This window comes from Eutrigla gurnardus (genome assembly GCF_963514095.1).
Source record: "Eutrigla gurnardus genome assembly, chromosome: 1".
Taxonomy (NCBI): domain Eukaryota; kingdom Metazoa; phylum Chordata; class Actinopteri; order Perciformes; family Triglidae; genus Eutrigla; species Eutrigla gurnardus.
The window spans coordinates 35742348-35769673 of NC_139915.1; the positions used below are offsets into that span (position 1 = coordinate 35742348).

Below are 27326 nucleotides of genomic sequence, written 5' to 3' on the forward strand. Positions count from 1 at the left end.
CAGTGGTTCAAGCTCCAGTACCTGTCCTTGAAGCTTTGCAACGGTCCCATCGGGCCACCACAGAACACCAGAGGAACATCACTGGTTTCGCCAGGGTTCGTGGCAGATGGGCGGTACGCATACCTGGTGGAGTAATGAAGCTTGTGGCAACCACTTGTCCGGAACAGCTGGCTGATCAGGCCGTGCTGTTTGAACCAGCAGAGTCCAGCCTGCCCGCAGGGCTACTAGTGTCTCCTTGTCTTGTCCAGGTTACCCGTGGTACAGCTTATGTCCCAGTGGTCAATGTGGGGACAACCGATGTCCTCCTTTACCCACGCACTGGTCTTGGTGTTTTAAGTAGGGCCCAGGTTGTCAGCTTACCTGCTGGTGTAACTGAGGTGAAGCCCACTACAGCCTCGGTCTCATCTCAGGCAGCTTCTGGTGTGGCACCAGGCGGGGTCCAAGCCATGGACCTGTCTGCTTTAACAGAACAAGAACAGATGGAGGTGCATGCTTTGTTGCAGAGATATCAGACAGTTTTCTCAACCCATGATGGTGACTTGGGTTGTACCAACCTCATTTCTCATGAAATCCCGTTGCTTGACGAGGCTCCAGTGAGACAGCGGTACCGAAGGATCCCCCCCTCTGAGTATGAGGAGGTGAAGGCTCACATTGATCAGTTGCTTGAAGCCAAAGTGATCTGGGAAAGCAATAGTCCCTTTGCCTCCCCTATTGTCCTCGTCCGTAAAAAGGATCGTAGTCTCCGGATGTGCGTTGACTACCGCCTACTTAATAGCAAGACACGGAAGGACGCATTCCCTCTTCCTCGCATTGAGGAAAGCCTTGATTCCCTTGCCGGAGCTCGCTGGTTCACCACTCTTGACTTGGCGAGTGGATATAATCAGGTTCCTGTTGCAGAGCAGGACAAGCCGAAGACAGCCTTTTGTACGCCCTTTGGGCTCTTTGAATGGAACAGGATGCCATTCGGCTTGTGCAATGCGCCAAGCACTTTTCAAAGACTCATGCAAAGGATGTTCGGAGATCAACAGTGCCAATCCCTACTCTTGTACTTGGATGATATCGTTGTATTTTCCTCTTCTGTCTCACAACAGTTGCAGAGACTGGAGGTGGTCCTCAGTCGGCTGCAGGGAGAAGGTTTGAAGGTGAAACTTGAAAAGTGTGCCTTTTTCCAAAAGGAGGTCCGCTATCTGGGGCACATCATCTCCAGTCAAGGAGTTTCCACAGACCCTGCCAAGATCGAGGCAGTGGCAAAATGGCAGCAGCCCCGCCATGTGTCAGAGCTGCGCTCGTTCTTGGGGGTTCGCCAGCTATTACAGGCGGTTCGTGGAGGGGTTCGCTAAGCTGGCGGGCCCTCTGCATCAGTTGGTGGCAACACTTGCAGGTACCAGGTCCAAGCGAGGATCTGGGCAGGATCTGAGCTCTGCATGGACACCCCAGTGTGAACAAAGCTTTGAAGCCTTAAAGGCGAAGTTGGTCTCGGCCCCAATGTTGGCCTACGCAGATTTTTCACGCCCATTTATCTTGGAAATTGATGCAAGTTTCAGTGGCCTGAAGACTGATCATGGGGTCCGACCGGTAGCATATGCCAGCAGAGGCCTTCGACCCACTGAGCGCAACATGGATAACTATAGTTCGATGAAGCTTGAGTTTCTTGCGCTTAAGTGGGCAATGGGGAAAAGTTCCGGGAGTATTTGTTGGGGCACAAATGTGTGGTTTTCACAGACAACAACCCGTTGAGCTACCTCAATTCAGCTAAGTTGGGAGCCACAGAGCAGCGGTGGGCCTCTCAACTAGCTGTCTTTGATTTTGAGATGAAGTATCGCTCCGGACGCATCAATAGGAATGCTGATGCTCTCTCCCGACAGTATCTGTCAGGGTCCAGCCTGGCTGAACATGTCTTACCTGGCACTTCGGTCCCATCACTCTCCCAGCCAGCTTCAGCCTCTGCCCCAGTGGTACATGCAGCCCAGGCGATGGTGTCTGTCTTCCGGGGCCATTCTCCATCGGACCTTTGTTCTTTGCAAGAGGTGGATCCTCTTTTGCGTGATCATTTTCTGCCCTTTTGGATGAGGCGGGCTAAGCCTACTGTTGAGGAAAGGCAGCAACTTCCCACATCTGCTTTGACACTCCTGAAACAGTGGGACCGCTTGGTCGAACAGGAGGGCGTGCTGTACCGCCGGACTTTTCGTTCGGATGGGGGGGGAAGAGTGCTTCCAGCTTGTCCTACCTGCTGTTCTTAAGGAGGAGATCCTGACCCAGTTGCACCAGGACCATGGCCATCAGGGTATCGAGCGCACCACGGAATTGGTGCGGCTGCGCTGTTACTGGCCAGGGATGTCCGCCGACATCAAACGGTGGGTTCAGACATGTGAACGTTGCCAAGTTGCCAAAGATTCAGGGTCGGTTCCCCATAGTTTTATGGGCCACGTGCTGGCGTCTCGGCCGAACGAGATTGTCGCCATTGACTTCACGTTGTTGGAACCCTCACGGAACGGGTTGGAAAACGTCTTGGTAATGACCGATGTGTTCAGTAAATACACGGCAGTCCCAACCCGAGATCAGCAGGCAGCGACTGTGGCTCAGGTCTTACTGACCGAATGGTTTTTCCGGTTTGGTGTTCCAAATCGTATTCATTCCGACCAGGGTCGGAGCTTTGAGAGTTCCCTGATCCAACAACTCTGCCGCTTGTACGAGGTAGCCAAATCACGAACCACTCCTTACCATCCGGCCGGCAACGGGCAGTGTGAACGCTTTAACAGAACTCTTCATGACCTATTGCGGACATTGCCAGTCTCCCGGAAGCGGGATTGGGTTTCTTGTCTACCGCAGGTGTTGTTTTGTTACAACACTACGCCACATCAAAGTACAGGAGAGTCTCCTTTCCTTTTAATGTTCGGTGGGGAACCTAGGCTCCCCGTGGACTTTCTTTTGGGCCGGGTCCGGGACGCTGAGCCAGGGGGAGTACAGGATTGGATGACTGAGCATCAGGCAAGGCTCAAGGTGGCATTTGAGAATGCTCGTGGTAGGATGTTGGCTGCTGCAGGTCGACACGACCAGCATGTTCGGGAGGTTCCTTTGCAGGTGGGCCAGCACGTCTACCTCCGAGACCTTGGTGTTAGGGGTCGACACAAGCTTCATGACAAATGGAGCTCAGTGCTCTATCAGGTGCTGAAAGCCCCATCCGGAGATGGAGCGGTTTACACCATTGCCCCTGTAGAAGAGTTGCATAGGGCTCGGCAGGTACACCGAGACATGCTGAAGGCCCAGGTCATGTCCAGTTGTCACCCTCCTAGGGCGCCGCTTCCACCAGATTCGGCAGCGCTTGCAGGCTCCCCGGATTCACCTGAAGGTGGTGAGCTATGGTTGTTGGTCCGTGACACTTCTGCACCCTCTGCCACCGAGGCACCAGCCCAGCCCTGCTCTACAGGGCCTGCTGTGATGACACCAGCAAGTGCTGAGCCTACTTCAGGCTCAAGGGCGGAACTAGAACGCCCTCACTCGGTGTCCCCTTCCTCTAGTGGTCAGTCCAGTCCTTCTCAGTCGGCCTTGCGTCGAACTGGCCGTTCCACCGCCAGTCAACATTCCAATGTTCATCGTCTTCCCCAGCCTGTTGGCATCAGGGGTAATGCGGTACTTGAACCTGCACAGCCAGTGGTAAATTTGCAGTCTGTCCTGTTTAGGCCTTGGTCCTAGTTTAGTGTACTTTTCAAGTGTAGTTCGTCGTGGGGGCGACAATGCAGAAAGCGGGGATGGAATGTGGCAGGTCGAGGGTTGCTCTGCTCCACGCCCACTCAATCAGCACCACCGGTGCTTGATTGCGCATTGGTGCCACCTGTTGAATTACTGCGCTCCCTCGGTCGCACTCTCTCTCTGGCGTTCACCTGGAAGGGCTCTGTTTGGCGTGCTCCGTTGGTTTGCCGTGCTCCGGTTTGCTTGGCGTGCTCCGGTTTGCTTGGTGTGTTTGGCGTGTTTCCTATGTGGTCATTCTCAAGGTAAGCGTGGGTGCTGCTACTTCATGCAACTTTATGGCACAGTATGGTGTGATAGCTGCCGGGATGTGTCACTTTCAGTGTCGTTGGCCGTGCTGGTTGGGTTGCAGCATTGTGAGGAGTTGGCGTCTGCTCTCTGTTGTCACTGCAGACTGACTGGTTCTGGGGTGCTCAAGCTCTCTTCGTTCGGGTAAGTGTGCTCCCTTATTAATCTCTGTTGGCTGTAGTAGCCTTATGCTAAAAGCTGTTTGCCCTCTGCTCTCTGTCCTGCTGCAGCTGTTGAAGCCACAGCGGTTCCTCTGTTTCTCCTCCTGCACTCTGTGTGAGGCTGCACTGCACTGCCCAGTGACGTGCACCACAGCGGCTATCCAAACGTAAACCATTCACGGCCTCCAGCCCTGGTGCAGTCGCTCCGTCTTCTGCTCCGTCTTCGACGACGTCCTTTTCTCACAGTCCACTGACAGGAGTTGGTGCAGTGTGCGGCATACTTCCCTGGTGGCGGTCCCATCTCACATCCCTTAATTTGTTTTGCTGTGGCACGTGGTGATTTGGTTTGTAGTATTTCTTTTTGTGGTTTGATTTGCTTTAGTCTGCCCGCCCCACTAACGTTAATCCTGTTTTGTTTAGTTTGTTTACTGCGATATAGCCGACACTCAGGTTGTAAAAGACATTTGTGCTCATTTTTACCCTAGTAAATTATTGTTAAATAAAAACAATTGTATTTTTGGAAGTCCGTGTCTTGTCCTCTCTATAAATTGGTGTAACGAATCTGTGTGACCTACTGTAGTAGCCCCAGTACAGGGTTTGAGTGTATTTCCTGGGGCGCAATTCCCCAGGTGGCGTTGTTGGACAATTTCCCCCTTCCCCCACGTTCCGCCACAAGAGCATACAGCACTCCAGGGGGGAAAGATAAGTAAAAACACCACACCATGGCCGACAGACTGTGGCATCCGTTTCGAAGGATGGGATGCGGTATGAGAGGAACATTGTGTCTAATCAGTCTGGTAGCAGTGATAGTGGTAGTTCCAATACTCTGGGTACACGAATGTCACTCTCGACAATCGAATGGCAACAACGATCGCACCGCAGCTGAATCACTGATTGTCAACTTAACACTAGCCAATACAACGCTAGCTCCAAATTAAGAGCTAGAAGAGAAATTGGACCGCAAATTGTATAACTTTGTGTCTCTACCCGCTGACAGGAACTGCACCACTGTACACCACTTGTTTCCCCTTGTGCCAACTCACACACGGCCACCCTGGTTTGAGCCATATGACGGCGACTACACCTGTCTGTCTAGAGAAGAAGGTACGGTTAGTGTAGGAACTTTGGCTTGCTATAATCTAACCCTGAAGTTATCAGCAGGAGAAGGGGGTGTGCAGGATGCGTGGGTGAGAAGACAACTTGTGACCAGGGCGGACATCTGGTGGTTCTGTGGTGGTAAGACACTTAGACCAACATTAACATCGATTGGACTAACTATTTGTATTATAACCAACAAAGGTTCATCAATTATGTCAGAGACAGCATCAAGGGGTTGTCTTCACAATTAGATAGGACTAGTCTCTTGGCATGGCAGAAATGACTGGCGCTGGACATGCTGCTGGCCGAGAAGGGAGGCGTGTGTAAGATGTTTGGGGATATGTGTTGCACTTTCATTCCCAATAACACCCCTGACAGCAGTGTGACTAGGGAGCCGGCAGGTTTGACATCGCTATCCAAGGAGTTCGCAGAAAATTCAGGTATTGACGATCACCCTTACTTTTCATGGATGGAGAGCATGTTCGGGAGGTGGTCAGGACTCATACAATCAGTTTTGATAACCATAAATATAATGACCATAATTATGACTGCGTTGTGTTGTGTTCCATTCCTGAGGGACTTAGTTCAGAGGCTGATTGACGTTGCCATGAACAAGATGTTACTGTACACCAGAGTGCCGGATGGTGAGCAGAAAGTTCCAGGTGATCTGGAAGCTGAGGACATGCACGGGGACTTGGAGGATTTCTATGATTAGTAGTTTAAATAAAAATAAAAACATAAATTCCACAGCACAATGATGTATTTACAGAAAATCCCAAAAGGAAGATGTAAGATACTGATAAGCATTACGAGTGTAGCCTAAGAGAAGGATGTTATCTCCACTATATGTTAATCACATGATGGAAGGAAGTCTGTAATGTTTTATTGTTTTCCACAAGCTTAGGGTGAGATTTCCTAGGCAGGGTCAGGTTCAACTAACGGGATCGATGGGTTGACCAGCCTGCGTTGGACATTTTGTTTGATTTCTATTCTTCCTTCCTATTAAACTTTAGACTGTTAGAGATTAGATTTGCTAGATGTATTATGTATAACCTTGTTTGAATTGAATCATTGTATTTTCCCAATTGGACTGGAGGACCACAAGGCGGTCGCCTGTAGGCAGAGGGGCCGTAAGAGAATTTCCCTGCCTGAATGTAAAGATGGACACTGGAAGTTGCTAAGAAACTGCCTGACAGGGTTTTCGCTCTCACCCTCCACAAAATTTAACTAATGATTATGCTTGAGATAAGCATAAACAGGAGGGAATGTTATAAGAATTTTGTATAACCTCATGTCTTAAAGTTTTCTTTGTTCAGGTTACAGCTTTATGTGTTGAACTGTTTATTACTTTAGTCTCCCCATGCTGACCTAAATGTTATCAGAGGCCTGGTAGTCATGATGTCTAGCAGTGTTAATTTTGACAGCAAAATTTGATTTAGTTTTAGTTATAGTCTTTTGACTAAAATGTAATTTAGTTTTAGTCATAATTTAGTCATTTAAATTGTTTTAGTTTTAGTCTAGTTTTGGTTGACGAAATATCATAAGATTATAGTCGACGAAAACTACAGTAGATTTAGTCGACTAAAGGGTAATATGTTAAATTTTCCCTTTAATTTCTGAAAGTCATTACGTTCACCTAGACTAAATGAAACCTCTATGAATGTGTTAAGGAATTGTAATGTACTGCAATTCATACACAGATACAGATTAACTTGTATCTGTGATTAACTTAACAGATACAGATTAACTTGCAACAAACATTTATTAACCTGTAATACTTTAAAATCAGCAGTGCCATTTGTGCAAATTAAAAAAAAAAAAAAAAAACATGTAAAAAAAGTGCATAGGCTCCAACGCCATCAGGCCTGCTCTCTCCAAATCAGTGTAACTGAGCTATTAAAAAGGCAAAACAAATGGTTCAGTTCACTGTTCAAACTGCAGTTCACTTCAAATCGCATCAGGATTTAAACATTTTCAACTTCAAAATAACAAGCAAATTATTTAATATATGGAGCTATACCATAAGTTAACAGAAAAACAAAAATCAGTACCATAAAATGTGCATACAAGCATAGTTAGTGTAGACCACAGATTTATTTGGCCCGATTCATTTTAAGGAAAGCACTTCGTGCCAGCATGACCCTTGCTCTGTTGCGCTTGCCTCTGGTGAGGTCACCTGTGATGCTGAAAACCCTCTCAGCGAAAGCTTGAGAAGCTGGAATAGCCAATAAGTCTAACGCAAAAGGTTTTAAACTGTGAAAAAAAGTGTCACTTTTTTCCAGCCAGAATCCTGTTGCTGTGGCACAGGTGATTGGTTGTGAAAGCTCTTCCTTATACTTTCTGATCTGCTGCTTAATGCTGGTTGTGGAGGAGATCTTCTGTTTAGGCTTTATGCGAGACTTTGACAAAAACCTGAAGACTGGCTGCTTTGATGAGGATGGTGCTGGTTCTAGCTCCTCTGGTTCCTTCTCTATCTCCTCTCCATCATCTTCAGGCTGGTCCTCAAGTTCAACATGTTGTGAGTGTGACTGAGTGGACTGGATCACGTACTCTTCAGCCTGTTTCAGCAGTTCCTGAATGTTTTCATCATCAAGTAGGGTTTCACACACAGTAGGGTTGACAAAGCAGGCAGCTGCCACAAGTGGTGAAAACTTTTCATCTGTTGGGTCCAGGATCCAAGCAAAACGCTGGTTGATATTTCTTTCCATTTTCTGTGCAAGAGCAGCAAGGCCTCTGTGGTTTGTGTTCTCTTCAAAGTCAGTAAGGTGGCTGAGCAGATCAAAGATGGCAGGGACCACTAGAGACATGGACATGGTGTCACTCTGAAGGGTCTGAGTATGTTCTGCAAAAGGCATCAGTAGTTCATGCAATGATTTCAGCTTTTGCCATTCACTAGGGAGCAAGCTGTCCCATCCCATGTCGTTGGTGACTTGGCAAACTGCGTCTTTCACTCTGAGGAGTCGTGCAACCATGTTGAATGTGCTCGACCAGCGTGTGGGGCAGTCATTCACAACAATAAGGCCACACTCTTCCATTATCCTCTGTGTCGCAACCGAGGACTTGCGAAAAAGTTTCACGACTGACCTTGCTTTATCAAGGACCTTTTTCACACCAGTCTCCTTCTGGATCATGTGGACTACCAGTTGTAATGTGTGTACCACACATGGCGTCCATTGTATATCCAGGTCATCGCATCTAATAAGAAGAATGCACACAAATAAGCATAATTAGATTTTAAAAATTTTCTTTTTAACAGGCATACTCTTAACAATAGAAATTACTACATTTTTTTCCAATGACTCACCTCTGATCATCTTCTTCAGTCTCAGACTCACTTTCAGTCATGGTGGGGTTTTCTTCTTCTGAATCCTCAGAGGTGGCTTCTTCTGCCTCTGGTGTGGTGTGTTTAAAGGCTGCCACCATATTACTCCCATTGTCTGTAATCACTGTGATGATCTTCTCATGTGATATGCCCCACTCTTGCACACATTTGTCCACACATGCTTTGATTATTTGTGCGGTGTGTGGATGGGCCACTTGTTCCAGGGCCAGCAATATGTGTTGTGGTTTTTGTAGTTCAGTGCAAAAAAAGCATGCACTTATAGCCAGGAAGGAAGCAGTCAGTCCTTTTTTTGTCCACAGATCAATTCCAATTGATACCTTCCACCCAGCAGCCAATCTCCTTTTGAATTTTTGTTATTCAGCTTCATAATGTTTTTCGATCAGATTACTTATTTTAGTTTTTTTTGGAACAGTCAGTTTCTTATCCATTGTTTCCATCATAAGAACAAAGTCCTCATCTTCAACTGTAGTAACTGGGAGTCCTGTGCATCCAATCCATTTTGCTATAGCCTCCTCCTTTGTCTGTTGCTCTTTCGAGTCAAGACTGTACTTTGAAGCACTTAGAATGGCCACTGAATTGGTTTGCTGGGACAGTTTAAGTCTCTTTGCACTCTGTGGTCCATCTGAGGTCTTCTGTAGCTATGATGAAGAAGGAAAAAAAAGGAAGAGTTAAAATGTTTCTTGTTACACCAACATTTCTTATGCACCTTTAATCAGTAGGTACCTTTAGCTTTGCATGACAGTGGTGTGTTATATTTATAGCTTATTACACGGCTCTATTAAAGTCAGTCGTTGTGTCTCACGTGCGTTACGTCTGACTCGCTCTCAGTAGAAGCTGCAGCGACTGTTGTTGCTGCATGTAGCGCTAAACATCAACCAGCTATAGCAATAGGCTGGCTGCTTGGAAGTTAGCAGTGAAACACAACGCAGCCAGCCACACACACTCACTAAACAGGGGTAGCAAAACAGCGGAAAAATCACCGATACAAGTCGTAATTTGATGAAAATCATGTCTCAAATTTAATATTTCACTAGTAAGCCGTGTAATAAACGGGATAAGGTCGAGTGAGTTGTATGTTGTGGAAAATGCTTACCTGTGTGTGGATTTCGGGGTGATTCGACTGTAAATGTCGCTTCAAGTTGGTTGTGTATTTCCCCGTAATCCTCGCGCTGCATTTCTTACACTGAGTCTTGTTGTCCTTCACGTCAAATATAAAATTCTCCCATATGTCCTCTCTCCTCTTTCTCCCCGGCGTTGACATGCTGTCTTTTCCAGGTGCAGCGCATTTCCGGGCCAGTCTCAAACGCAAACTACGTGTTGACGTACCTTCCTTACCACGTCTCTGATTGGTTCTCTTCCCAATTCCTCCCGCCTCTTCCTAACGAAATGTGTTCCGATTGGATCTCGTCTCTGGCAGACATTTTCGTCTCGTTTTTATTCGTTGACAAATATGTCAATACACCTCGTCATCGTCTTAGTCGTCGTAAATCATTTTTTATTTAGTTATCGTCTCGTTTTAGTCAGAAAAAAAAGGTTGTTGACGATGACTATGACGAAAAATTTTCGTCAACAAAATTAACACTGATGTCTAGTTCTGCATGAAGATTAACTGTCAATGACGCATCATCTCCTGTGCCTTTAAAAGACTCAAGTCACAACAGTGATTTGAGCACTTCCTCTGTAGCATCCTCACACGTTGTTGCATTGTAAACTGCTCCTCTTGATCAAGATTAAAGTCAGACGTCGACTTTACTTCTGTCTCCGATCTCCTCCTTGGGTGAATTTATTCGTTTACGGGGAAATTCTTTTAACAGATGTGGTTAATAGTGAAAGGTGAGCTTGTACATGTACTCACCATAAATATGGAGTCCAGGTGTGTTTGATGCTGCCGGGTAAACGGAACCTCTGAGATCTGCTGAACTCTGTGGAGAAAACCAAGTTCAAAGAGTCACTAAAGCACAGACTGGAGATCACAAGTGGACGTTGTCATGGCGACGTCACCCGTTGGTTTGTGGACTACGGTTTTGAAGCCTCGGGTTCTGATGAACACAAGCGGCAGAGCGGCACCCTGAGCAGCAACCTTACTGGATCTGGATCCATGTGGATTCTGGTGTGAAGCTGCTAACAAAGTTAGCTTCATAATTCAAGGTCAACTTTACAGCTACGTGTTAAAGTCATCTTAGTAGCTAACCGTTGGCTTCTCAAACCTGCAGGAAACCTCATTCAGGTCTTGGTCCAGATGGTGTAGCTGGTGAACTGTACTTGATATGGCTGCTGTTGGTCCTTGTGTGAGTCTTTCTAACACAGACTTGACAGATTGTCTCTCTGGTTGCTGCTTGCTTGCCTTGAACTGACTGTTAATGGATGATTAAAGTAAAAAAAATATCAAAGTTCCAACGTTGCCTTTGCTTCCCATGAAAACCTGAACCCTGGCCTGATCCAGGACCTGATACGTGTCTGTTTCTCCCTTCGTACCTGTTCCTGGACTTTGACCGGTTACCTGTTCCTGATTCCTCTGGATTTCTTTACCTGTTTAGACCAAACCGGTCTCCCAACGCATCAAGTACCCAGTTTGGTCAGACCCACTTGGAGTCTGATGCTGATGCACCAGGTTTTCAAGTAGCTCCGATGTAAACCCAGCTTAGTTTAGCTGAGCTGAGTCTAGATCCACTTCTTTGGCATTAGCTGTGACGTTAGCCAAGTTAGCTTCTCTCTGACTCTTAACTTTTCTCTGGCTGGTCTAGACCTGATTTATCCTCCAAGGAGAGTCCAGGTTCAGTTCTTACCTTCCATCAGCAGCTTGTTCAGCCATAGACCGTTCACTGGGTGAATGGAGGAGTTTTCTGTGTGAAAGATAGAGAGAGGAAAGAGCAAAAGGAGGAGAGTATTAATCAAAGTGAGGGAGAGGAAAGGAAAAAAGAAAGAAAATAATAATAATAATAATAATAATAATAAATATATAAGGAGAGGGTTATCTCTGGTCAGGCTCTGTGGACAAAGAGGCATTGGCGTGGCTATGGGGCAGTCAGAACCGGTCAGGACAGCTGGATCCGGGAAGAACTTTCTGGATTTATTTATTATTTAAATGTAGGTTTTAACTTGATGATACAAGTTTAAATCTGTCTCCCGTCTCCTCCTCCTTGCTGCCTTGTCCTCACCTCCTTTGGGCTGCCACCAGACCCAGCAGGAGGTGGCTGGCCTGTTGAGGCTCAGATCCCCTTTAGAATAGACCCTCCTCTACGTGAGGTTGTCATGAAGTCTGGGATTAACGATTCTGGGATGTCGTGCATGGAGCGGGTTTGTAGGTCCACTTTCTTTCATCAGTTTATTTTCTTTAGTAACAATATGCATTTGTATTAACAGGTCTGGTTTTTGCAGTGTTACAATGCTGTTTTGGGGAAATTCCAGGCTATTGCATGTCTTTTACTTCCTCGTGACGTTAGAAGATCCAGTTTGTTGTTTATGCTGTCAAGCAGACTGACCTTAATTTCTGTGGTGTGTCGGTCGTCTGTGTCTGTTGCAGAGTCTTTCTTTTTCCTTTTGGCTGGGGTGTTTTCTGGGTCAATGCCGTTTTGCAGGTAGACTGGACACTCTTTATGGACACACAGCTGGGTCCAGGTCCAGGTCCAGGTCCAGGGGAGTCTGGTCTCTGCTGCTGCATCCTGATACAATAAATACACTTTAAGATTCTCACTAGTTAAGCTTCATTAATCAGTTTGCTTTGATTATATTGATGAGTCATGTTCTGAAAATTGATGCTAGTGTCAGGATCAATACTTTGAATGGATCTGGGTCACATGAGACCACGTGGACATGTGAACACTCGTCTTAGTGCTACACTCACACTAGGAGCAGTGGACAACGTTTCCGTTGCATTAGAACTGTATGGGGTGACAATGATGGGAAAACGGAGTTATGACTCTTAAAAACTTTACATTTTAGTTGCTAACTCTCCACTGGGCATCGGACGGTCCTGGCCTCCACGTAGTCCATTACCTCCTGATAATAGACACGTCCTCGGGCATTATCAGTTACCTTAACACCTAAAATAAGAGTTTGCTGGATATAAAGTGTCTTACTTTACTACTCTACAACCTCCCTTGAGTGAGAGGAAGACGGTGCTCGAGTTTGGTGTCTGTTGGTTTGGAGTCTTTTTGTTCTTAGCTTAGCTTAGCTTAGCCTCGCTGCTATTTCTCTATGTCGTTAGCCTTCATGTTAGCCAAGTTAGCTTCTGACTCTGACTCTAGACCTGATTAATCCGCGAAGGAGAGTTCAGGTTCAGTTCTTACCTTCCATCAGCAGCTTGTTCAGTTTTAAAATAAACAGGGCGATACATAGACGAGTCACTCTTCATGGACACACAGCTGGGTCCAGGTCCAGGTCCAGGTCCAGGGGAGTCTGGTCTCTGCTCCTGCATCCTGATACAATACATTTAGATTTCAGATTCTCACTAGTTAAGCTTCATGAATCCGATAGAGAGAGCGAGAGAACAGAACATTGTCTACCAGCATGAGACCAAGGAGTTAACTGGGCTAGTTGGCAGGCTAATGTTGCTAGCTATAGAGCTAGCTGAGTATGTGCTAGTTATCTAGACAATCAGTGTTTAGACCGGGACCGACTGTATTTGCCATGAAGCCCTGTCTGACATCTGCAGGTAGTTTCTCCTTCCTGGTTTGATTCAGGAAATCCCTGAATGCACCTTTCCCCGTTTAGAGAGCTTCCATGACTGTCCCAGATGACCCAAAGCATGCTGTCCCACATTAGCATCAGATTTGAGAAAGTGGGACGACTAGAGACCAACAAACCAAAACACATTCCAACAACTCGATGCATATTTTGTTGCTTGAATGAATCACAAACATGATTTGATCATTATTTATGACTGATTTATATCCTCAACATTCATTTAGTCAGAATCCTATACGTCACTGACAGCTTCTGATTGACATTAGCCCTGCCCCTTTTCTGTGACCCCGCCCCCTTGAAGCTGCGTCATTTCAGTCTAAACCTAGTAACCGTCCTGATGACTAGATTTAGTTGGAACAGGAAATAAAGGGACTGGAGATCAGGCGTGTCCCACATGAGCCCAGTTTTCTAGATGTGAGTCAAAAGCACAAACGGCTGGTGAACTCGATAACTTCACAGCTATGCAGCCGACGGAGTGAACAAGCAAACAAGAACCAGGACAAGAAGAGCTCGTCTTCCTTCCTAAATCACATTTCACATTTAACAACTCATATTTGTACTTTCTACTCATCACATTTTCAAAACAGGCTTGTTACTTTAGTTTTAATACATTTGAGGGGAATCAACGATTATTTATTTTCTTATTAATTTGACGAGAGTTTCAGTTGGTCTTGTCAACAAACAGCCAGTAGAATTGTCCTTCATAGTGATACTTTTTACTTCCTGATGTCAGAGCCAGTACTTTTACACTTTGACTTGAGTAAAGAAGTAGAACCAGTACTTCTACTTTCACCAGAGTATTTTTGAACACAAGTATGCGTACTTCTACTTGAGTACAGGACGTGTGTACTTCATGGTATCTCCACACATCCAGCCAGCGTTACACAAGAACAGGTCTCCGGTAAACCAGCACCAACGTGATCCGCATCACGGAGCCACAAGCAGCCCACATATCAGTCATCACAAGTTCCCATCGGCTGTCGTCAGCTTACCTCAGGCCGCCGTCGACAGGTGATCACAGACAGCAAGGGCTTCAGTCTTCACATGAATATATGAGGCTGGTTCCAGATGAGCCGCGCCTCGTTGGGGAAGTAGATGTGATCAACAGGAGGCGGAGAGAAACGCTGCAGTCTAACCAGACAAACAGCTACTACCTGTTCCATGGGGCGGGGACCTGTAGCCTACTTGTGCTACAGGTGAGAAGTTTCCTTTTCGTTTTCTCCCATCCACGTACTGTTTTAATTTGCCCAGCAGAGGTCGCTGTTCTCCCTCCTGTATATCTTGTCATGGTTTTGAGGAGATTTGTTGTTACGTTTAAATGTTTTCCTGCCCATTTAAATAGCTCTGTCACATCCTGTGATATTAAAATGCTGTGTTTATGTGTGTGGCAGGTGGCACCGAGTGGGGAAGGGGAGGTGCAGGAAGTTATGGGGCGGGTAGAAATAAGCCTACCTGTGGAGGGAACGAGACTCAGTTTGTTGGTTCTGGCCGGAGGAGTGAGGCAGGTGCACACCTCACTCTATGCGGGCATGCGGGGAAACAAAGGAAACTGGTAGGCTGAGGCCCTGTTTTGAGGGTTTATATCATGACATTATTGTATAATATGAACTGTTTGTTTTATATTTTTCAGACTTATTGCCCTGCGGGGCTTGTGTGTAGCTGGTGGCTGGTGAATGGGCACAGTTCGGCAGACCAGGTATTTTAAAGTTGCGATATATGCTGTAAACTCTTAAACATTTTTATGGATTTAATAAAGTAATGAAGGTTTGTATTTGTGTCTCTGCAGAGAATCGGTGGCTTATTAGTTGTTCTTGCCGTTTTTTGTTTATTATTTCAGGTTTATTATTTTGTCTAGTCCACCGGGCAAGTGAGCCGGTAACGGGCGAAAAGAGCTAGGTATTGCCCTTGGGTGGACTAGTTTCTTTTTTTCTTTTTGTTTGTTTATTTGTTTGGTTGTGCTCTGCGACAAACCCCCACTCGTTTTAGTCTCAGGTGTAGTCTCAGTCAAACCGTCAAGGCAGGCATAAGGTGTGACGTGGTTAAAATGTTTGCAGTGAAATTGAGCTGTGTGCAAACCTTAAGAGTGTGAGTTCACTAAGTGTGTAAACCTTTTGCAGTGTAAAGAGTGGTTTGAAAAACGTAATCCTGGCCTTGCTAGTGATACTCTGGATGTAAACTGAGGAGATACCAGTGGGCCTATAACCTGTCAAGCAGAACCCTGTAATAAAACTGTTTAATTACATTCTCTGGACTATTATCATTTTGCTAATTAATCACCTGCATTGGGAGTAACATTTTGGCGTTGTCGACAGGATTAGCAGAACATTAATGATTTAATTTGGAGGTAAAACGCAGTTTGAGTTCTGTTTTGTTTTTTTTACAACGGCAAGAACAGCTAGTGGGTCAGGACCACGTGGTGGAGAGCATCCAAGGTCTTGTCTTCTCAGCTCTGTTGGGTCATGGAGGAGGCTCAGAGGGAAACAATGGAGCAGCGTCTGAAGGAGCTGGAGCAGCAGCTGCAAAGACTCTATTCATCCACTTCCCCACCTGGATCTTCGAGTAGCGCTATGGACAATGTTGAATCAACTGCTACTGAGACTGAGGGGGGGGGGGGGCACGGGTGGTTTACATTCAGCAGAGTGAGAAGGTACCAAAGTTTTCTGGTGATGTGGAGAAGGTTGACTCTCCTACTCTGGAAGAATGGATTGAAATAATTGAGAATCATATACAGTTAAAATCTTCTGAAAAAGAAAAAGCTCTGTGTGTGTATAATCATTTAGAAGGGGCTGCCCGCATAGAGGTTAAATATCTGCCTAAACAGGAGAGGGAGACGGTTAATGGTATACTTAAAATTTTGAGAGAAGTATATGGATGTTCACACTCATTAATCTCCCTTCAGCGCAGGTTTTTTAACCGTAAACAACGTGAGCGAGAGTCATTGCTAGACTATTCCCATGCCCTCATGTCTTTAATGGATCAAATTGTGGAGTCAGACGAGCAAGCTAAACCTAAAGCTGACAGAGAGCTACGTGATCAATTTTGTGAGGGTGTCAGGGATCAGAATCTGGGCATGAGATTAAGAGCCAAAGTTCGTTTGCACCCCCAGTGGACAATCCGAGATGTACGCAGGGAGGCTGTTGAGTGGACAATGCAGTGTGAAGGGCAGTCATTTAAGCAAAAAGATAGTCACTCTTCTTCGCTTTCTAATGAAGTCCAGGCACAGGCGTCCTGTGAAGCAATTGAGAATAAATCAAGTTATTCTGAACTGAAAGCTCTTATTGAAGCCCAACAGAGGCAATTAGATCTGCTTTTGAAAGCACTCACACCCTCAGACCAGGAGGTTGCATTACAACCTCAATCTAAAACTAAGAGACAGTTTGATGGAAAGCCGAGGTGTTTTCGGTGTGATCAAAGGGGCCACATAGCACGCTACTGTACTGCAGCTTTCCCCAAAACTACTCCGCCTGACAGAGGAGCACCCCAAGTCAAAGAACAGGAGCCTGCCACTGAATAGAGCCATACACACTTAGAGACAAACCTTGGCGCAAAACCAGATCCAGCAGTTATGTCTACATTGGTGGGAAAGTGCCCAGTAGTGGAAGTTAAAATGGGGGGAATTGTGGTTTCATCATTGTTAGATACTGGGTCTATGGTGACAACAATCACTGAGAATTTTTTTTAAAAACATTTTGGTCATCTTATAGATTCTCAACTATATGATTGTGCATGGTTAGACCTTAGAGCAGGAAATGGCTTAGAGCTGCCATACTGTGGCTACGTGGAGTTGGATATCACTATACTGGGAAAATGTGTTGCACACAGGGGAGTCCTGGTAGTGAAAGATCCAGATGACCCACATATGCAGTATAAGAAAATGCAGATCCCAGGTTTATTGGGAATGAATGTCATCAAGGGTTTCTATTATGAGTTGTTTGTGCAGTATGGCCCCAGCCTCTTTGAGGATCCCACTGTAGCAGAGGTCCCAGAATGGAGACGTGCCCTGAGACACTGCCAAGTGGAGGAGATGATAGCCAACTCCCCTGAGCCTTTCAAAGTGCGTGTGAAAGGTAAGAGTCCACTTTGTGTAGCCACAGGCACATTAAAGATGGTTCCGGTGACATGTCCCAAGGTCCCCTCACAGCAGAACATGGAGTTTCTTGTAGCGCCATTACGACCAGAAGAGGGCGCACTTCCAGAGGGTCTGTTAGTCTCATCAGCATTAGTGACATCTGAAAGAGGAGAGATGTATGTACCAGTTACTAATGTTGGCAATTCTGATGTTTGGCTGACCCCACGCAGAGTTATAGCTACAGTGAGCATGGCAACTATACTATCTGAACATACCTCGCAAGTTGAGTTTTGTGGGGGTGTCAGTAGCCCTTTGCCACGGATTGAAGAGTCACTGGATGGACTGGTGGGAGCCAAGTGGTTTTCTACATTGGACTTCTACAATCAAGTTGAAATGGCTGAAAAAGATAGGGCAAAAACAGCATTTTGTACGCCATTTGGATTATTTGAGTTTTACAGAATGCCATTTGGACTGTGCAACGCCCCCAGTACGTTTCAGCGCCTCATGGAACGCATGTTTGGAGACTGTCGTTATCAATCTGTTCTGTTGTATCTCGATGATGTTGTCGTGTTTTCTACCTCGATCCAGCAGCACCTGGAAAGACTGGAGGAAGTATTCTCCCGACTACAAGAGCAAGGGCTCAAAGTTAAATTCTCTAAGTGCCATTTCTTTCAGAAACAAGTGAAATATCTGGGGCATGTAGTGTCAGCTGAAGGCGTGGCAACAGATCCGGACAAGATAGCAGTGGTGAGAGACTGGAAGACCCCCACTAACCTGGCTGAGCTCAGATCTTTCCTGGGGTTTGCCAGTTATTATAGGCGCTTTATAGCAGGGTTTGCAAAGATGGCTGCGCCTTTGCACCATGTGGTGGCACAACTGAGCCCAGGTGTTAAAAAGGGTAAGACCCCCAGGAGGGCTCTGGGCCCAGTCTGGACCGTAGAGTGTGAGGAGACGTTCTGCCAGCTGAAGAAAGCATTAGTCTCTGCACCTGTCCTGGCATATGCAGATTTTCAAAGACCCTTTGTGTTAGAGATAGATGCGAGCCATGCAGGTCTAGGGGCAATTCTGTCACAGGAACATGGAGGGAAGCTTAGGCCGGTGGCATACGCTAGCCGGGCGCTCAGGCCCACTGAAAGGAACATGCAGAACTATAGTTCTATGAAACTGGAATTCCTGGCACTTAAGTGGGCAGTATCAGAAAAGTTCAGAGAATATTTGCTGGGGATCCTGCACTGTATATACTGACAATAACCCACTCAGTCACTTAGGTACAGCCAAGCTTGGTGCAGTGGAGCAACGATGGGCAGCCCAGTTAGCGCCCTTTAATCTTACCTTAAAGTATCGTCCAGGGGCTCGAAAATGGGAATGCTGACGCCTTGTCTCGCCAGTATAGTGGGACTGAAGAAGAAAAGGAGTCTGAAGGGGGGGCTCTGTGTATTCAATCTGATATCTCTGTCCTCCCAGGTTGCTCCAAGGAGAATCTAGCCACATTACAAGAGCAAGACCCAGTTATTGGGCCATTTCTGGAGTACTGGAGAAAAGCTATGCCACCTGGTTCAAGGGAGAGGGAGAGGTTTGGCCCAGGTACCAAGGAGCTTGCCCGTCAATGGGGACGTTTGAGGGAGGAGGAAAAGGTACTCTACCGCAGCTTTAACTCTCCAGTTGGGGGTAGGGAGACCTATCAGCCTGTATTGCCTCAGTGTTTGCAGAAAGATGTTCTCACCCATTTGCACGACAACCATGGACATCAGGGGGTGGAACGTACTTTGCAATTGGTGCGTTCTCGTTGTTACTGGCCCAATATGTACAGGGATGTAGAGAAATGGTGTCAACAGTGTGGACGATGTGTTTTGGCTAAAGCTATACAGCCCAAAGTTAAGCCTTTTATGGGCAGTCTGCAGGCTTCACGGCCTCATGAGATCTTGGCAATAGATTTCACTGTCTTGGAACCTGCCTCGAATGGAAGAGAGAATGTATTGGTCTTAACAGATGTGTTTTCTAAATACACCCAGGCTATTCCCACCAAGGATCAACGAGCTAGTACAGTTGCAGATGTTCTGGTGAAGCACTGGTTCCAGTTGTTTGGCCCACCTGATCGTATCCATTCAGATCAGGGGAGGAATTTTGAGAGTAATTTGATCCGGCAGTTATGCAAGGTTTATAAGATCCGGAAAAGTCGTACTACTCCATATCATCCTCAGAGGAATGGTCAGTGTGAGCGGTTTAACCGTACATTGCATGATCTACTCCGCACGTTGCCCCCAGACCAAAAGAGATACTGGCCACAACATCTCCCTCAGGTAACCTATGCATATAACACCACCATACATCAGTCCACAGGCATGACTCCCTACTTTATCATGTTTGGGCGAGAGCCCCGTTTGCCTGTGGATTTTTTGCTAGGGGCTGAGTTGGATGAGACGGAGGAGGGGCAGGAGGAAGACTGGGTACAGAGACATCAGGAGTTGCTGGAGGAGGCTTATAGCCATGTTGGTCAGCGGTTGAATGCAAGGAGGCAGCACCGAGACCAGAAGCAGGAGGCTCAAGTGAGAGATCCATCTTTAAGTGAGGGAGACCTGGTGTATGTCCGAAATCATGGAGTGAAAGGCCGTAATAAGATACAGGATGTGTGGGGCCCAACCCCCTATCGGGTGGTGCACTGCCCCCCAGATCGTGGTGTTGTTTACTCTGTCACCCCTGCAGTCCAAGGTGGGCCTGTGCGTCACGTGCACCGGACCGAGCTGAGAGGTATGCCTGAGGGTGGCCTGAGGACGGATGCAGGTCAGGAGACAGGAGATGAACAGGTGGATGCTGGAGGCATGGAGGAGTCGGATTTCAATCCCCCAGGGGTGCTGGCCGAGGACTTAATGTCAGAATCTGATTTTTGCCCAGAGGGAATGGGAGAAGAGGAGGAGGACATGGAAGTAGAAGAGACCGCAGGGGTCGTTGGGAGCCTCCGTAGGTCCACTAGAAGTACTGCAGGCAAACACACAAATCCTTACCATCTGCCACAAACCGTAAGATCAAAACAAGATCCATCAGTGTAGTTAAGTATCACTGTATGCTAAGGGTTACTGAGTTGCTTATTTTTTTATTCAGTACATCGTCGGGGCGCCGATGCATTTTGAAGGGGTGATATGTGGCAGGTGGCACCGAGTGGGGAAGGGGAGGTGCAGGAAGTTATGGGGCGGGTAGAAATAAGCCTACCTGTGGAGGGAACGAGACTCAGTTTGTTGGTTCTGGCCGGAGGAGTGAGGCAGGTGCACACCTCACTCCATGCGGGCATGCGGGGAAACAAAGAAAACTGGTAGGCTGAGGCCCTGTTTTGAGGGTTTATATCATGACATTATTGTATAATATGAACTGTTTGTTTTATGATTTTCAGACTTATTGCCCTGCGGGGCTTGTGTGTAGCTGGTAGCTGATGAATGGGCGCAGTTCGGCAGACCAGGTATTTTAAAGTTGCGATATATGCTGTAAACTCTTAAACATTGTTAGGGATGTAATAAAGTAATGAAGGTTTGTGTTTGTGTCTCTGCAGAGAATCGGTGGCTTATTAGTTGTTCTTGCCGTTGTTTTGGTTATTATTTCGGGTTTATTATTTTGTCTAGTCCACCGGGCAAGTGAGCCGGTAACGGGCGAAAAGAGCTGGGTATTGCCCTTGGGTGGACTAGTTTCTTTTTTTCTTTTTGTTTGTTTATTTGTTTGGTTGTGCTCTGCGACAAACCCCCACTCGTTTTAGTCTCAGGTGTAGTCTCAGTCAAACCGTCAAGGCAGGCATAAGGTGTGACGTGGTTAAAATGTTTGCAGTGAAATTGAGCTGTGTGCAAACCTTAAGAGTGTGAGTTCACTAAGTGTGTAACCCTTTTGCAGTGTAAAGAGTGGTTTGAAAAACGTAATCCTGGCCTTGCTAGTGAAACTGTTGATGTAAACTGAGGTGATACCAGTGGGCCTATAACCTGTCAAGCAGAACCCTGTAATAAAACTGTTTAATTACATTCTCTGGACTATTATCATTTTGCTAATTAATCACCTGCATTTGGAGTAACATGTGTTTGATGTATTTTGGGGTAACACACTGCCGCCTTGTATGGTGAGGGAACAGAGGTACAGAGAAAGAAGGAACGGCAAAGAATGTGTGTTCATGTCTTCTGCAGAAAATCAATGTGGGAAAACAAGTTGAGTGGATGATTGTGAAACAGGAGCCAGTACTATTTCAGACCATGGTCCCATTTCTATGTCAGTCCAGTTGAACAGGAAGAGGAAGTCCACTCTCTGGAGACTGAACTCAAACATTCTCAATAACCAAGTTATTAAAGATACCTTAAAAAGTGAAATTAAAATGGATTTGGAAAATAATGATGATGAAGAAGTGACTCCAGCTATTCTCTGGGATGCACTAAAAGCGGTGATCAGGGGTCAAATAATAGCCATCTCCTCATATGAGAAGACAATTAGAGAAGAAAAAGTTAGAACATGAGAAGAGGACTTGAAGAGACGATAGAACCAACATGCAAAGTCTCCCCAAGATGACAACAAACATAAGATTATACAATGAAAAAAAGAAATAGATGAAATAAATACTCAGGAAATCCAAAGAAAACTCCTTTTCACAAAGCAACAATACTATGAAGTCGGTGGGAAATCACTGAAACTTCTATCATAGAAGTTAAGAAAACAACAAGCGGATAGAACTAAACATAAAAGAAGAAATTCTGCAACAAAAGAAATAGAAACTTGTCCAGAGAAAGTTAAACAACGCTTTGAAAACTACTATCAAACATTCTATTCCCAACCAGACGAGCAACGCCAACCAGAAGAGCAATGCTGACATCGCTAAAAGAGCTCGGTACCGACGCAAAGAGGGAAAAATACAAGCAACATGGTCGTCCAACTGCAAAGTCTACATAAAGCTAAATGGTGCACCTGAGCAGACACAAGTGCTAATGGTCAGGAGCTTAAAGGATTTGGAAACATTTGCATAGTTTGTGGTTTGCTGTTCTACATGTTTTTGTGTTTTTACTATGGGTTTTTATTTTTATTTTTTAGAGTTGACATCTATTCTGCAAATCCTTACTAACTTTAAATGTCTATCAAACTTCCCAAAAAAGGACTCAAAGTTGCCCACTTAAACATCTGTAGTCTGAAAAACAAGGTAACTGAGAAAAGGCCAGAAAATGATCTACATATAGTAGCGATTTCTGAAACTCATTTGGACGATTCAATTGACAATACTGAGGTATTTATACAAGGTTACAATATAATTAGACTTGATAGAAACAGATACGGGGGAGGAGGAGCCTTTTATGTACAAGACCACATTCCAATAAAACAAAGAGGAGATCTGGACTTGACAGATGTAGATCAATCTGGATCCAGGTTCACTTGCCACATCTAAAGCCATTACTAATCTGCTGCTGCTGTAGACCACCTTCCTCGGATGCAGCATATCTTGAAAAAATCTGTGCAATGCTTCAGAATGTTTCTGACACAGACAGAGAAATGTATTTCTTAGGAGACTTAAATATAGACTGGCTCTCAAAAAACTGCCCTATGAAAAGAAAGCTTAATGACTCCGCCACCGTATGTAACCTAGCTCAAATGATAAATCTACCAACCAGAATAAATATCAACAATGCAGGTGTATTGTCTTCAACTTGCATAGATCATCTTTTTACTAATTCAGGAGATAAATGCTCAAAGGTCGTTTCAGTGCCAATTGGATTTAGTGATCATAACATGATTGCTATGGCAAGAAAAGTGAAAGTCCCCAAAGTTGGACCTAAAATGATATAGAAGAGACATTTCTGTGATAATGCCTTTATTGAAGACGTACAGAACATACAGTGGGACCGTGTATTTGAGTCAAAGCATACTGAAGCAGCTCTGCATGAATTTATGAAGTCATTTCCCTCTGTCTGTGATAAGCCCTACTCGTCACATACTGACGATTGGTCATATCCCCTTTGCGTCACTGTCGGACGCAGAGGGGATATGACCATGGAGTTGGTTCGTTTCCATGGTAACTGTTAACTGAATCATATTTTTTGTCACAACAGGTCACAAAATATCGGCTGTTTCTCTGTAAAACAATATGCTTTAAGCTTAATATCATCCATTGGTTACAGTGTTTAAATGTTGGACTTATTTGAAGTTGTTATTTCTCCATGATTAAGAAGCAGAGGGCCAATATTAAATATCCTTAAATGGACTATATTCATTTCCTATCATTTCATTTTGCTCGAGAGCAGGTGGAGTGAGCTGAGGAAATTGAGCAGAATGCATCATTTCTATTATGATTTATTTTGCCACGTGACCATTGACTTGACACGTCAGTGCGCACATACAACGATCCCGACGATCATTGCGTTTTTCGACTCTGCTACGTAAGTACAACTTTACTGTCTATGAAGTAACTTCAGCATGCATGCAAACAATACGTTGGAAATGTCCTGTATTTGATCTTAAACCACCGTTGTTGTCGTTCTGACTGCACTGTATCAATTTCATGGGTTAGAGATATGTAATACCTTGTTGAAATGTGCAACAGGCTGCACAATATAGGTTAGCCTCTTAGCTAGATAAGTGTGCTGTAAGCTAGCAAACATAATGATAATGTTAGATTAGTGCTAAATTAAGCATAGTGCTGTCTTGAAAATGTAAACTAGGCCAATATTCAGGATAAAGTAGCATGCCAAATAAGTAACTGTAACTTTGACATCTGTTTTCTCTTGTTTGCTGGGTGTAGATGTTAAAGTAAGCTATTATCTAAAACTTAAGGGGACTTATTGCCAGGATATTAAGGTGGCTGTTAGTTTGAAAATTCAACATGCTATTTACCCATCCTTAAGCTGTAGACCTACTCAGTTTTACAAAACAGTTGGGCAACAAACAGCCATTTGAGTCAGGTGTCAAAAGTAGATTTTTTTTCAATATATCATGCAGAGCAATCAGGATTTACAATATAATCACTACAAATTGAGTCCAAGTTGTGAGGGATTTTTGTCAGGTAAAGGTAAAAGTGGCAGGTATGAAGTATAGGCTTTTTTCCAAAGCGACATGGTCTCCTGGATGACAGTTGGGGATGCTAACCACTGCTCCGACTTGCCCACCTGAATGTGCATGAATGTCTTTTTTGAGCAGACGTGTGTTTGCATCAATGTTTGATATTTTGTGTGTGTTTGTCTGTTGTACATTTCAGAATGACAAAGCCAAAGTTCAGACCCTGCCCTCACTGCAAAGTGCCAAATCAGGCCAACAGTAGATCATGCAGCGGGTGTTTCAGAAGCCTTTGCAGAAACCCGAAGCTGCAAAAATCCAAAGATCTGCACACAAGTGAGTGGGGGCAGGGAGTCATAAACCAGCGGAATGCAGCGCGGGTGGTGGCCTCCGCCAATATTGCTGTAAGTAAAACTGCTCATACTTCATGAATTGAGCGGTAATGTGTGCATGTTAAGGTAAACTACGCACAGTATTTACCTTAACATGCACATCCATCTGTCCGTCTTAAGGGGATCATTTCCATCAGTCCAGAAAATAGAATCTCTCTCCCTCAAGAAAGTCAGTCCCCCCCAACATGATTTCTGTCACTTTTCATTGATAATGTGTGATGGGGCAAGGACCCCGTCTGTGGATGCATAGATCAGAAGAAAAACAATAGTTCATCTGTTCAATACAAACTTGAAATAAATATCTGGAATATACATGCTTTTTTGAAGTTAACAGAAGTTGAGGTTAAGATACAGGATTTTTAACACTTTGATGATTTAAGTTGGCCTTATAGGCTGTGGACTTTTTTTTCTGTGGCAGAGGTCCTAAATGAATGCAGCATGTATTCTAAATGGCTTTGTGGGTCATTTTAACAATATCCTGGTACACAACACCAGTTTCTAAAATATACATACTCTACCAAAAAGATTTCCTAATGTTTTCACTTGAACCATCAACTATGTCAGTGTTTTTCTTAGTTACTCCAGATTTCCACAGAGTAAATGGCCAACAACACAGGCCAACTAGTAAACCACTGCATAGCCCACACATAAACTGGTAACACTCAGTCTGCTAAAGAGTTAAGATCAGATCAGTTCCAGACTGTCCTCAGTCCACACTGGGGTAGGAGTCTTGCGATGAGAAACTAGCCTCACAGTGTTTAGAAACCCAGACCTCTATTCACTACACCACCATCACCTAGCGCATTACACTATGTGAATGTTGGTTGTACAAAGTAATGTGTGTAAGATGAAAAAAGACAATGATTTGTAAAGGAAGTTGATTATGTCAGTTGTGTACGCAGTAATATAATAACCCACTCCAGTGTGGAGTGGAACCCATATTTAGTACTGTCACAACATCTGATCAGTTATTTTCAACTGAAATTGAGCACCGGCAGTTGCAATTAAAAAATCCTCATGAAAGAATAGTTCTGTGTATCAATTTCACAGAATGTCTCTAATCAAATGGAAAACACTATTTAATTATCACGAAAGTGATCAAAACTATTTTTTGCCAGATTGGGTCTCTAGATAGTAGATTTATGTAGCAATGTAGTTTAATTGTGTACTGCTAATGTGCTTGTTTAATTTCAGGTTCAAAAACGTTCTGCCTTGGGCTCTACGCCAATCCTGTTCACCAGCCACAGGAACAGCAAGGGCAAGTGGGTGGCAGATGTGGTGACCAATCTGCCAAATGATAAGCGACTAAGCGACTTCCTGATTAACATGAAGACGGCTTATGAGTTTATACTCAAAATAAAAGGTAAGATTAGTTTCATGCAGAGTTCATTATTGTTTTCTGAACATTCTTCTGACCATATGTACAGAATTGAAATGTTTGCTTACTTTGTTCTCCACAACAGATCAGCCCCAGTCCCAGTCCCAGTCCCAGTCCCAGCCCCAGCTCCAACAAGACCAGCTCCACCCCAAAGACCATCACCTCCTCGAAGACCAGCCCCACCTCGAAGACCAGCCCCACCCCGAAGACCATCACCTCCTTGAAGGCCAGCCCCACCTGGAAGACGACCACCTCCCCGAGACCAGCCCCACCTGGAAGACCAGCCACACCCTGAAGACCACCACCTCCATGAACTCCAGCCAGACCCTGAAGACCAGCCCCACCCTGAAGACCACCACCTCCCCGAAGACCAGACCCACCCCGAAGACCACCACCTCCCTGAACTCCAGCCAGACCCTGAAGACCACCACCTCCCCGAAGACCAGCCAGAATATATCATCCTTGATCTTTGTCCTGTGGACCCTCAGCCCCAGTCACAGCCTCAGGAGCCCCAGCATATTCCCCAGCCCCAGGAACATAAAAAGACAAGGCAGAGTAATTACACATTTGTTGCACCCAATCTGTAAATTTGTCCCATGTTTTTTGTAATCAATGTATTAATCTAAACCAAGTTACACAAGGTGAATTCCATGTCTTTCAATGAATTTAGCTGCTCCCCCGAGACTCTGAATATATAATTCTCTAACTTTTCCCAACTCTCATCCCCAGCTGCAGACCCTAAGCCCCAAAGTGAGCATCCGCGGAAAAAGAAAAGACAGTGTAAGTACACATTTGTGGCACCCAATCTGTAAATGTGTCCCTTTTGTTATTGTTGTATTAGCCAAAAACAAATGAACCCAGGTGAACTTCACCTGTTACAATTAGTTAATAAAGGGTCAAATACACCCATGCCAGTCTGATGTTAGCAGTTAATCGTCTGCCTTTCCTTTAAGTTGTATACTTTTGTAATTGTATAACCAACAAGTTTGTTTTCAGTAAATGCTTAATTCTAATGAATAACTTTGATCATGCCAACAACAAATAAGTCATTGAACTACACTATATACTATGACATGGCTTACCATTTCTTACTATCTCTCTGTTATTTTAGCTATCAATAGCAGTGCCACTCCAGCTCAGTTTTGAATTCCAACATCAGCACCTC

General features: G+C 45.1%; 2 protein-coding genes across 2 annotated transcripts in view; both read right to left on the minus strand.

The window, feature by feature from the left end:
• Positions 1 to 27326, minus strand: part of LOC311018579 (uncharacterized protein) — a 722019-nt gene that overhangs the window by 163118 nt on the left and 531575 nt on the right. Inside the window, exons 31-33 of the mRNA XM_084017608.1 lie at positions 12927 to 13055; positions 12120 to 12299; positions 11424 to 11480 (exon numbers count right to left, since the gene is read on the minus strand). Coding sequence (XP_083873734.1) covers positions 11424 to 11480; positions 12120 to 12299; positions 12927 to 13055 — 366 coding nt within the window. The remainder of the gene's footprint in view (positions 1 to 11423; positions 11481 to 12119; positions 12300 to 12926; positions 13056 to 27326) is intronic.
• Positions 7089 to 8993, minus strand: LOC311018731 (uncharacterized protein). The gene is made up of 2 exons (XM_084017788.1): positions 8599 to 8993; positions 7089 to 8489 (listed from the first exon to the last, which is right to left on the minus strand). The coding sequence occupies exons 1-2, from the start codon at positions 8715 to 8717 to the stop codon at positions 7388 to 7390; spliced, it is 1221 nt and encodes a 406-aa protein (XP_083873914.1). The 5' UTR covers positions 8718 to 8993; the 3' UTR covers positions 7089 to 7387.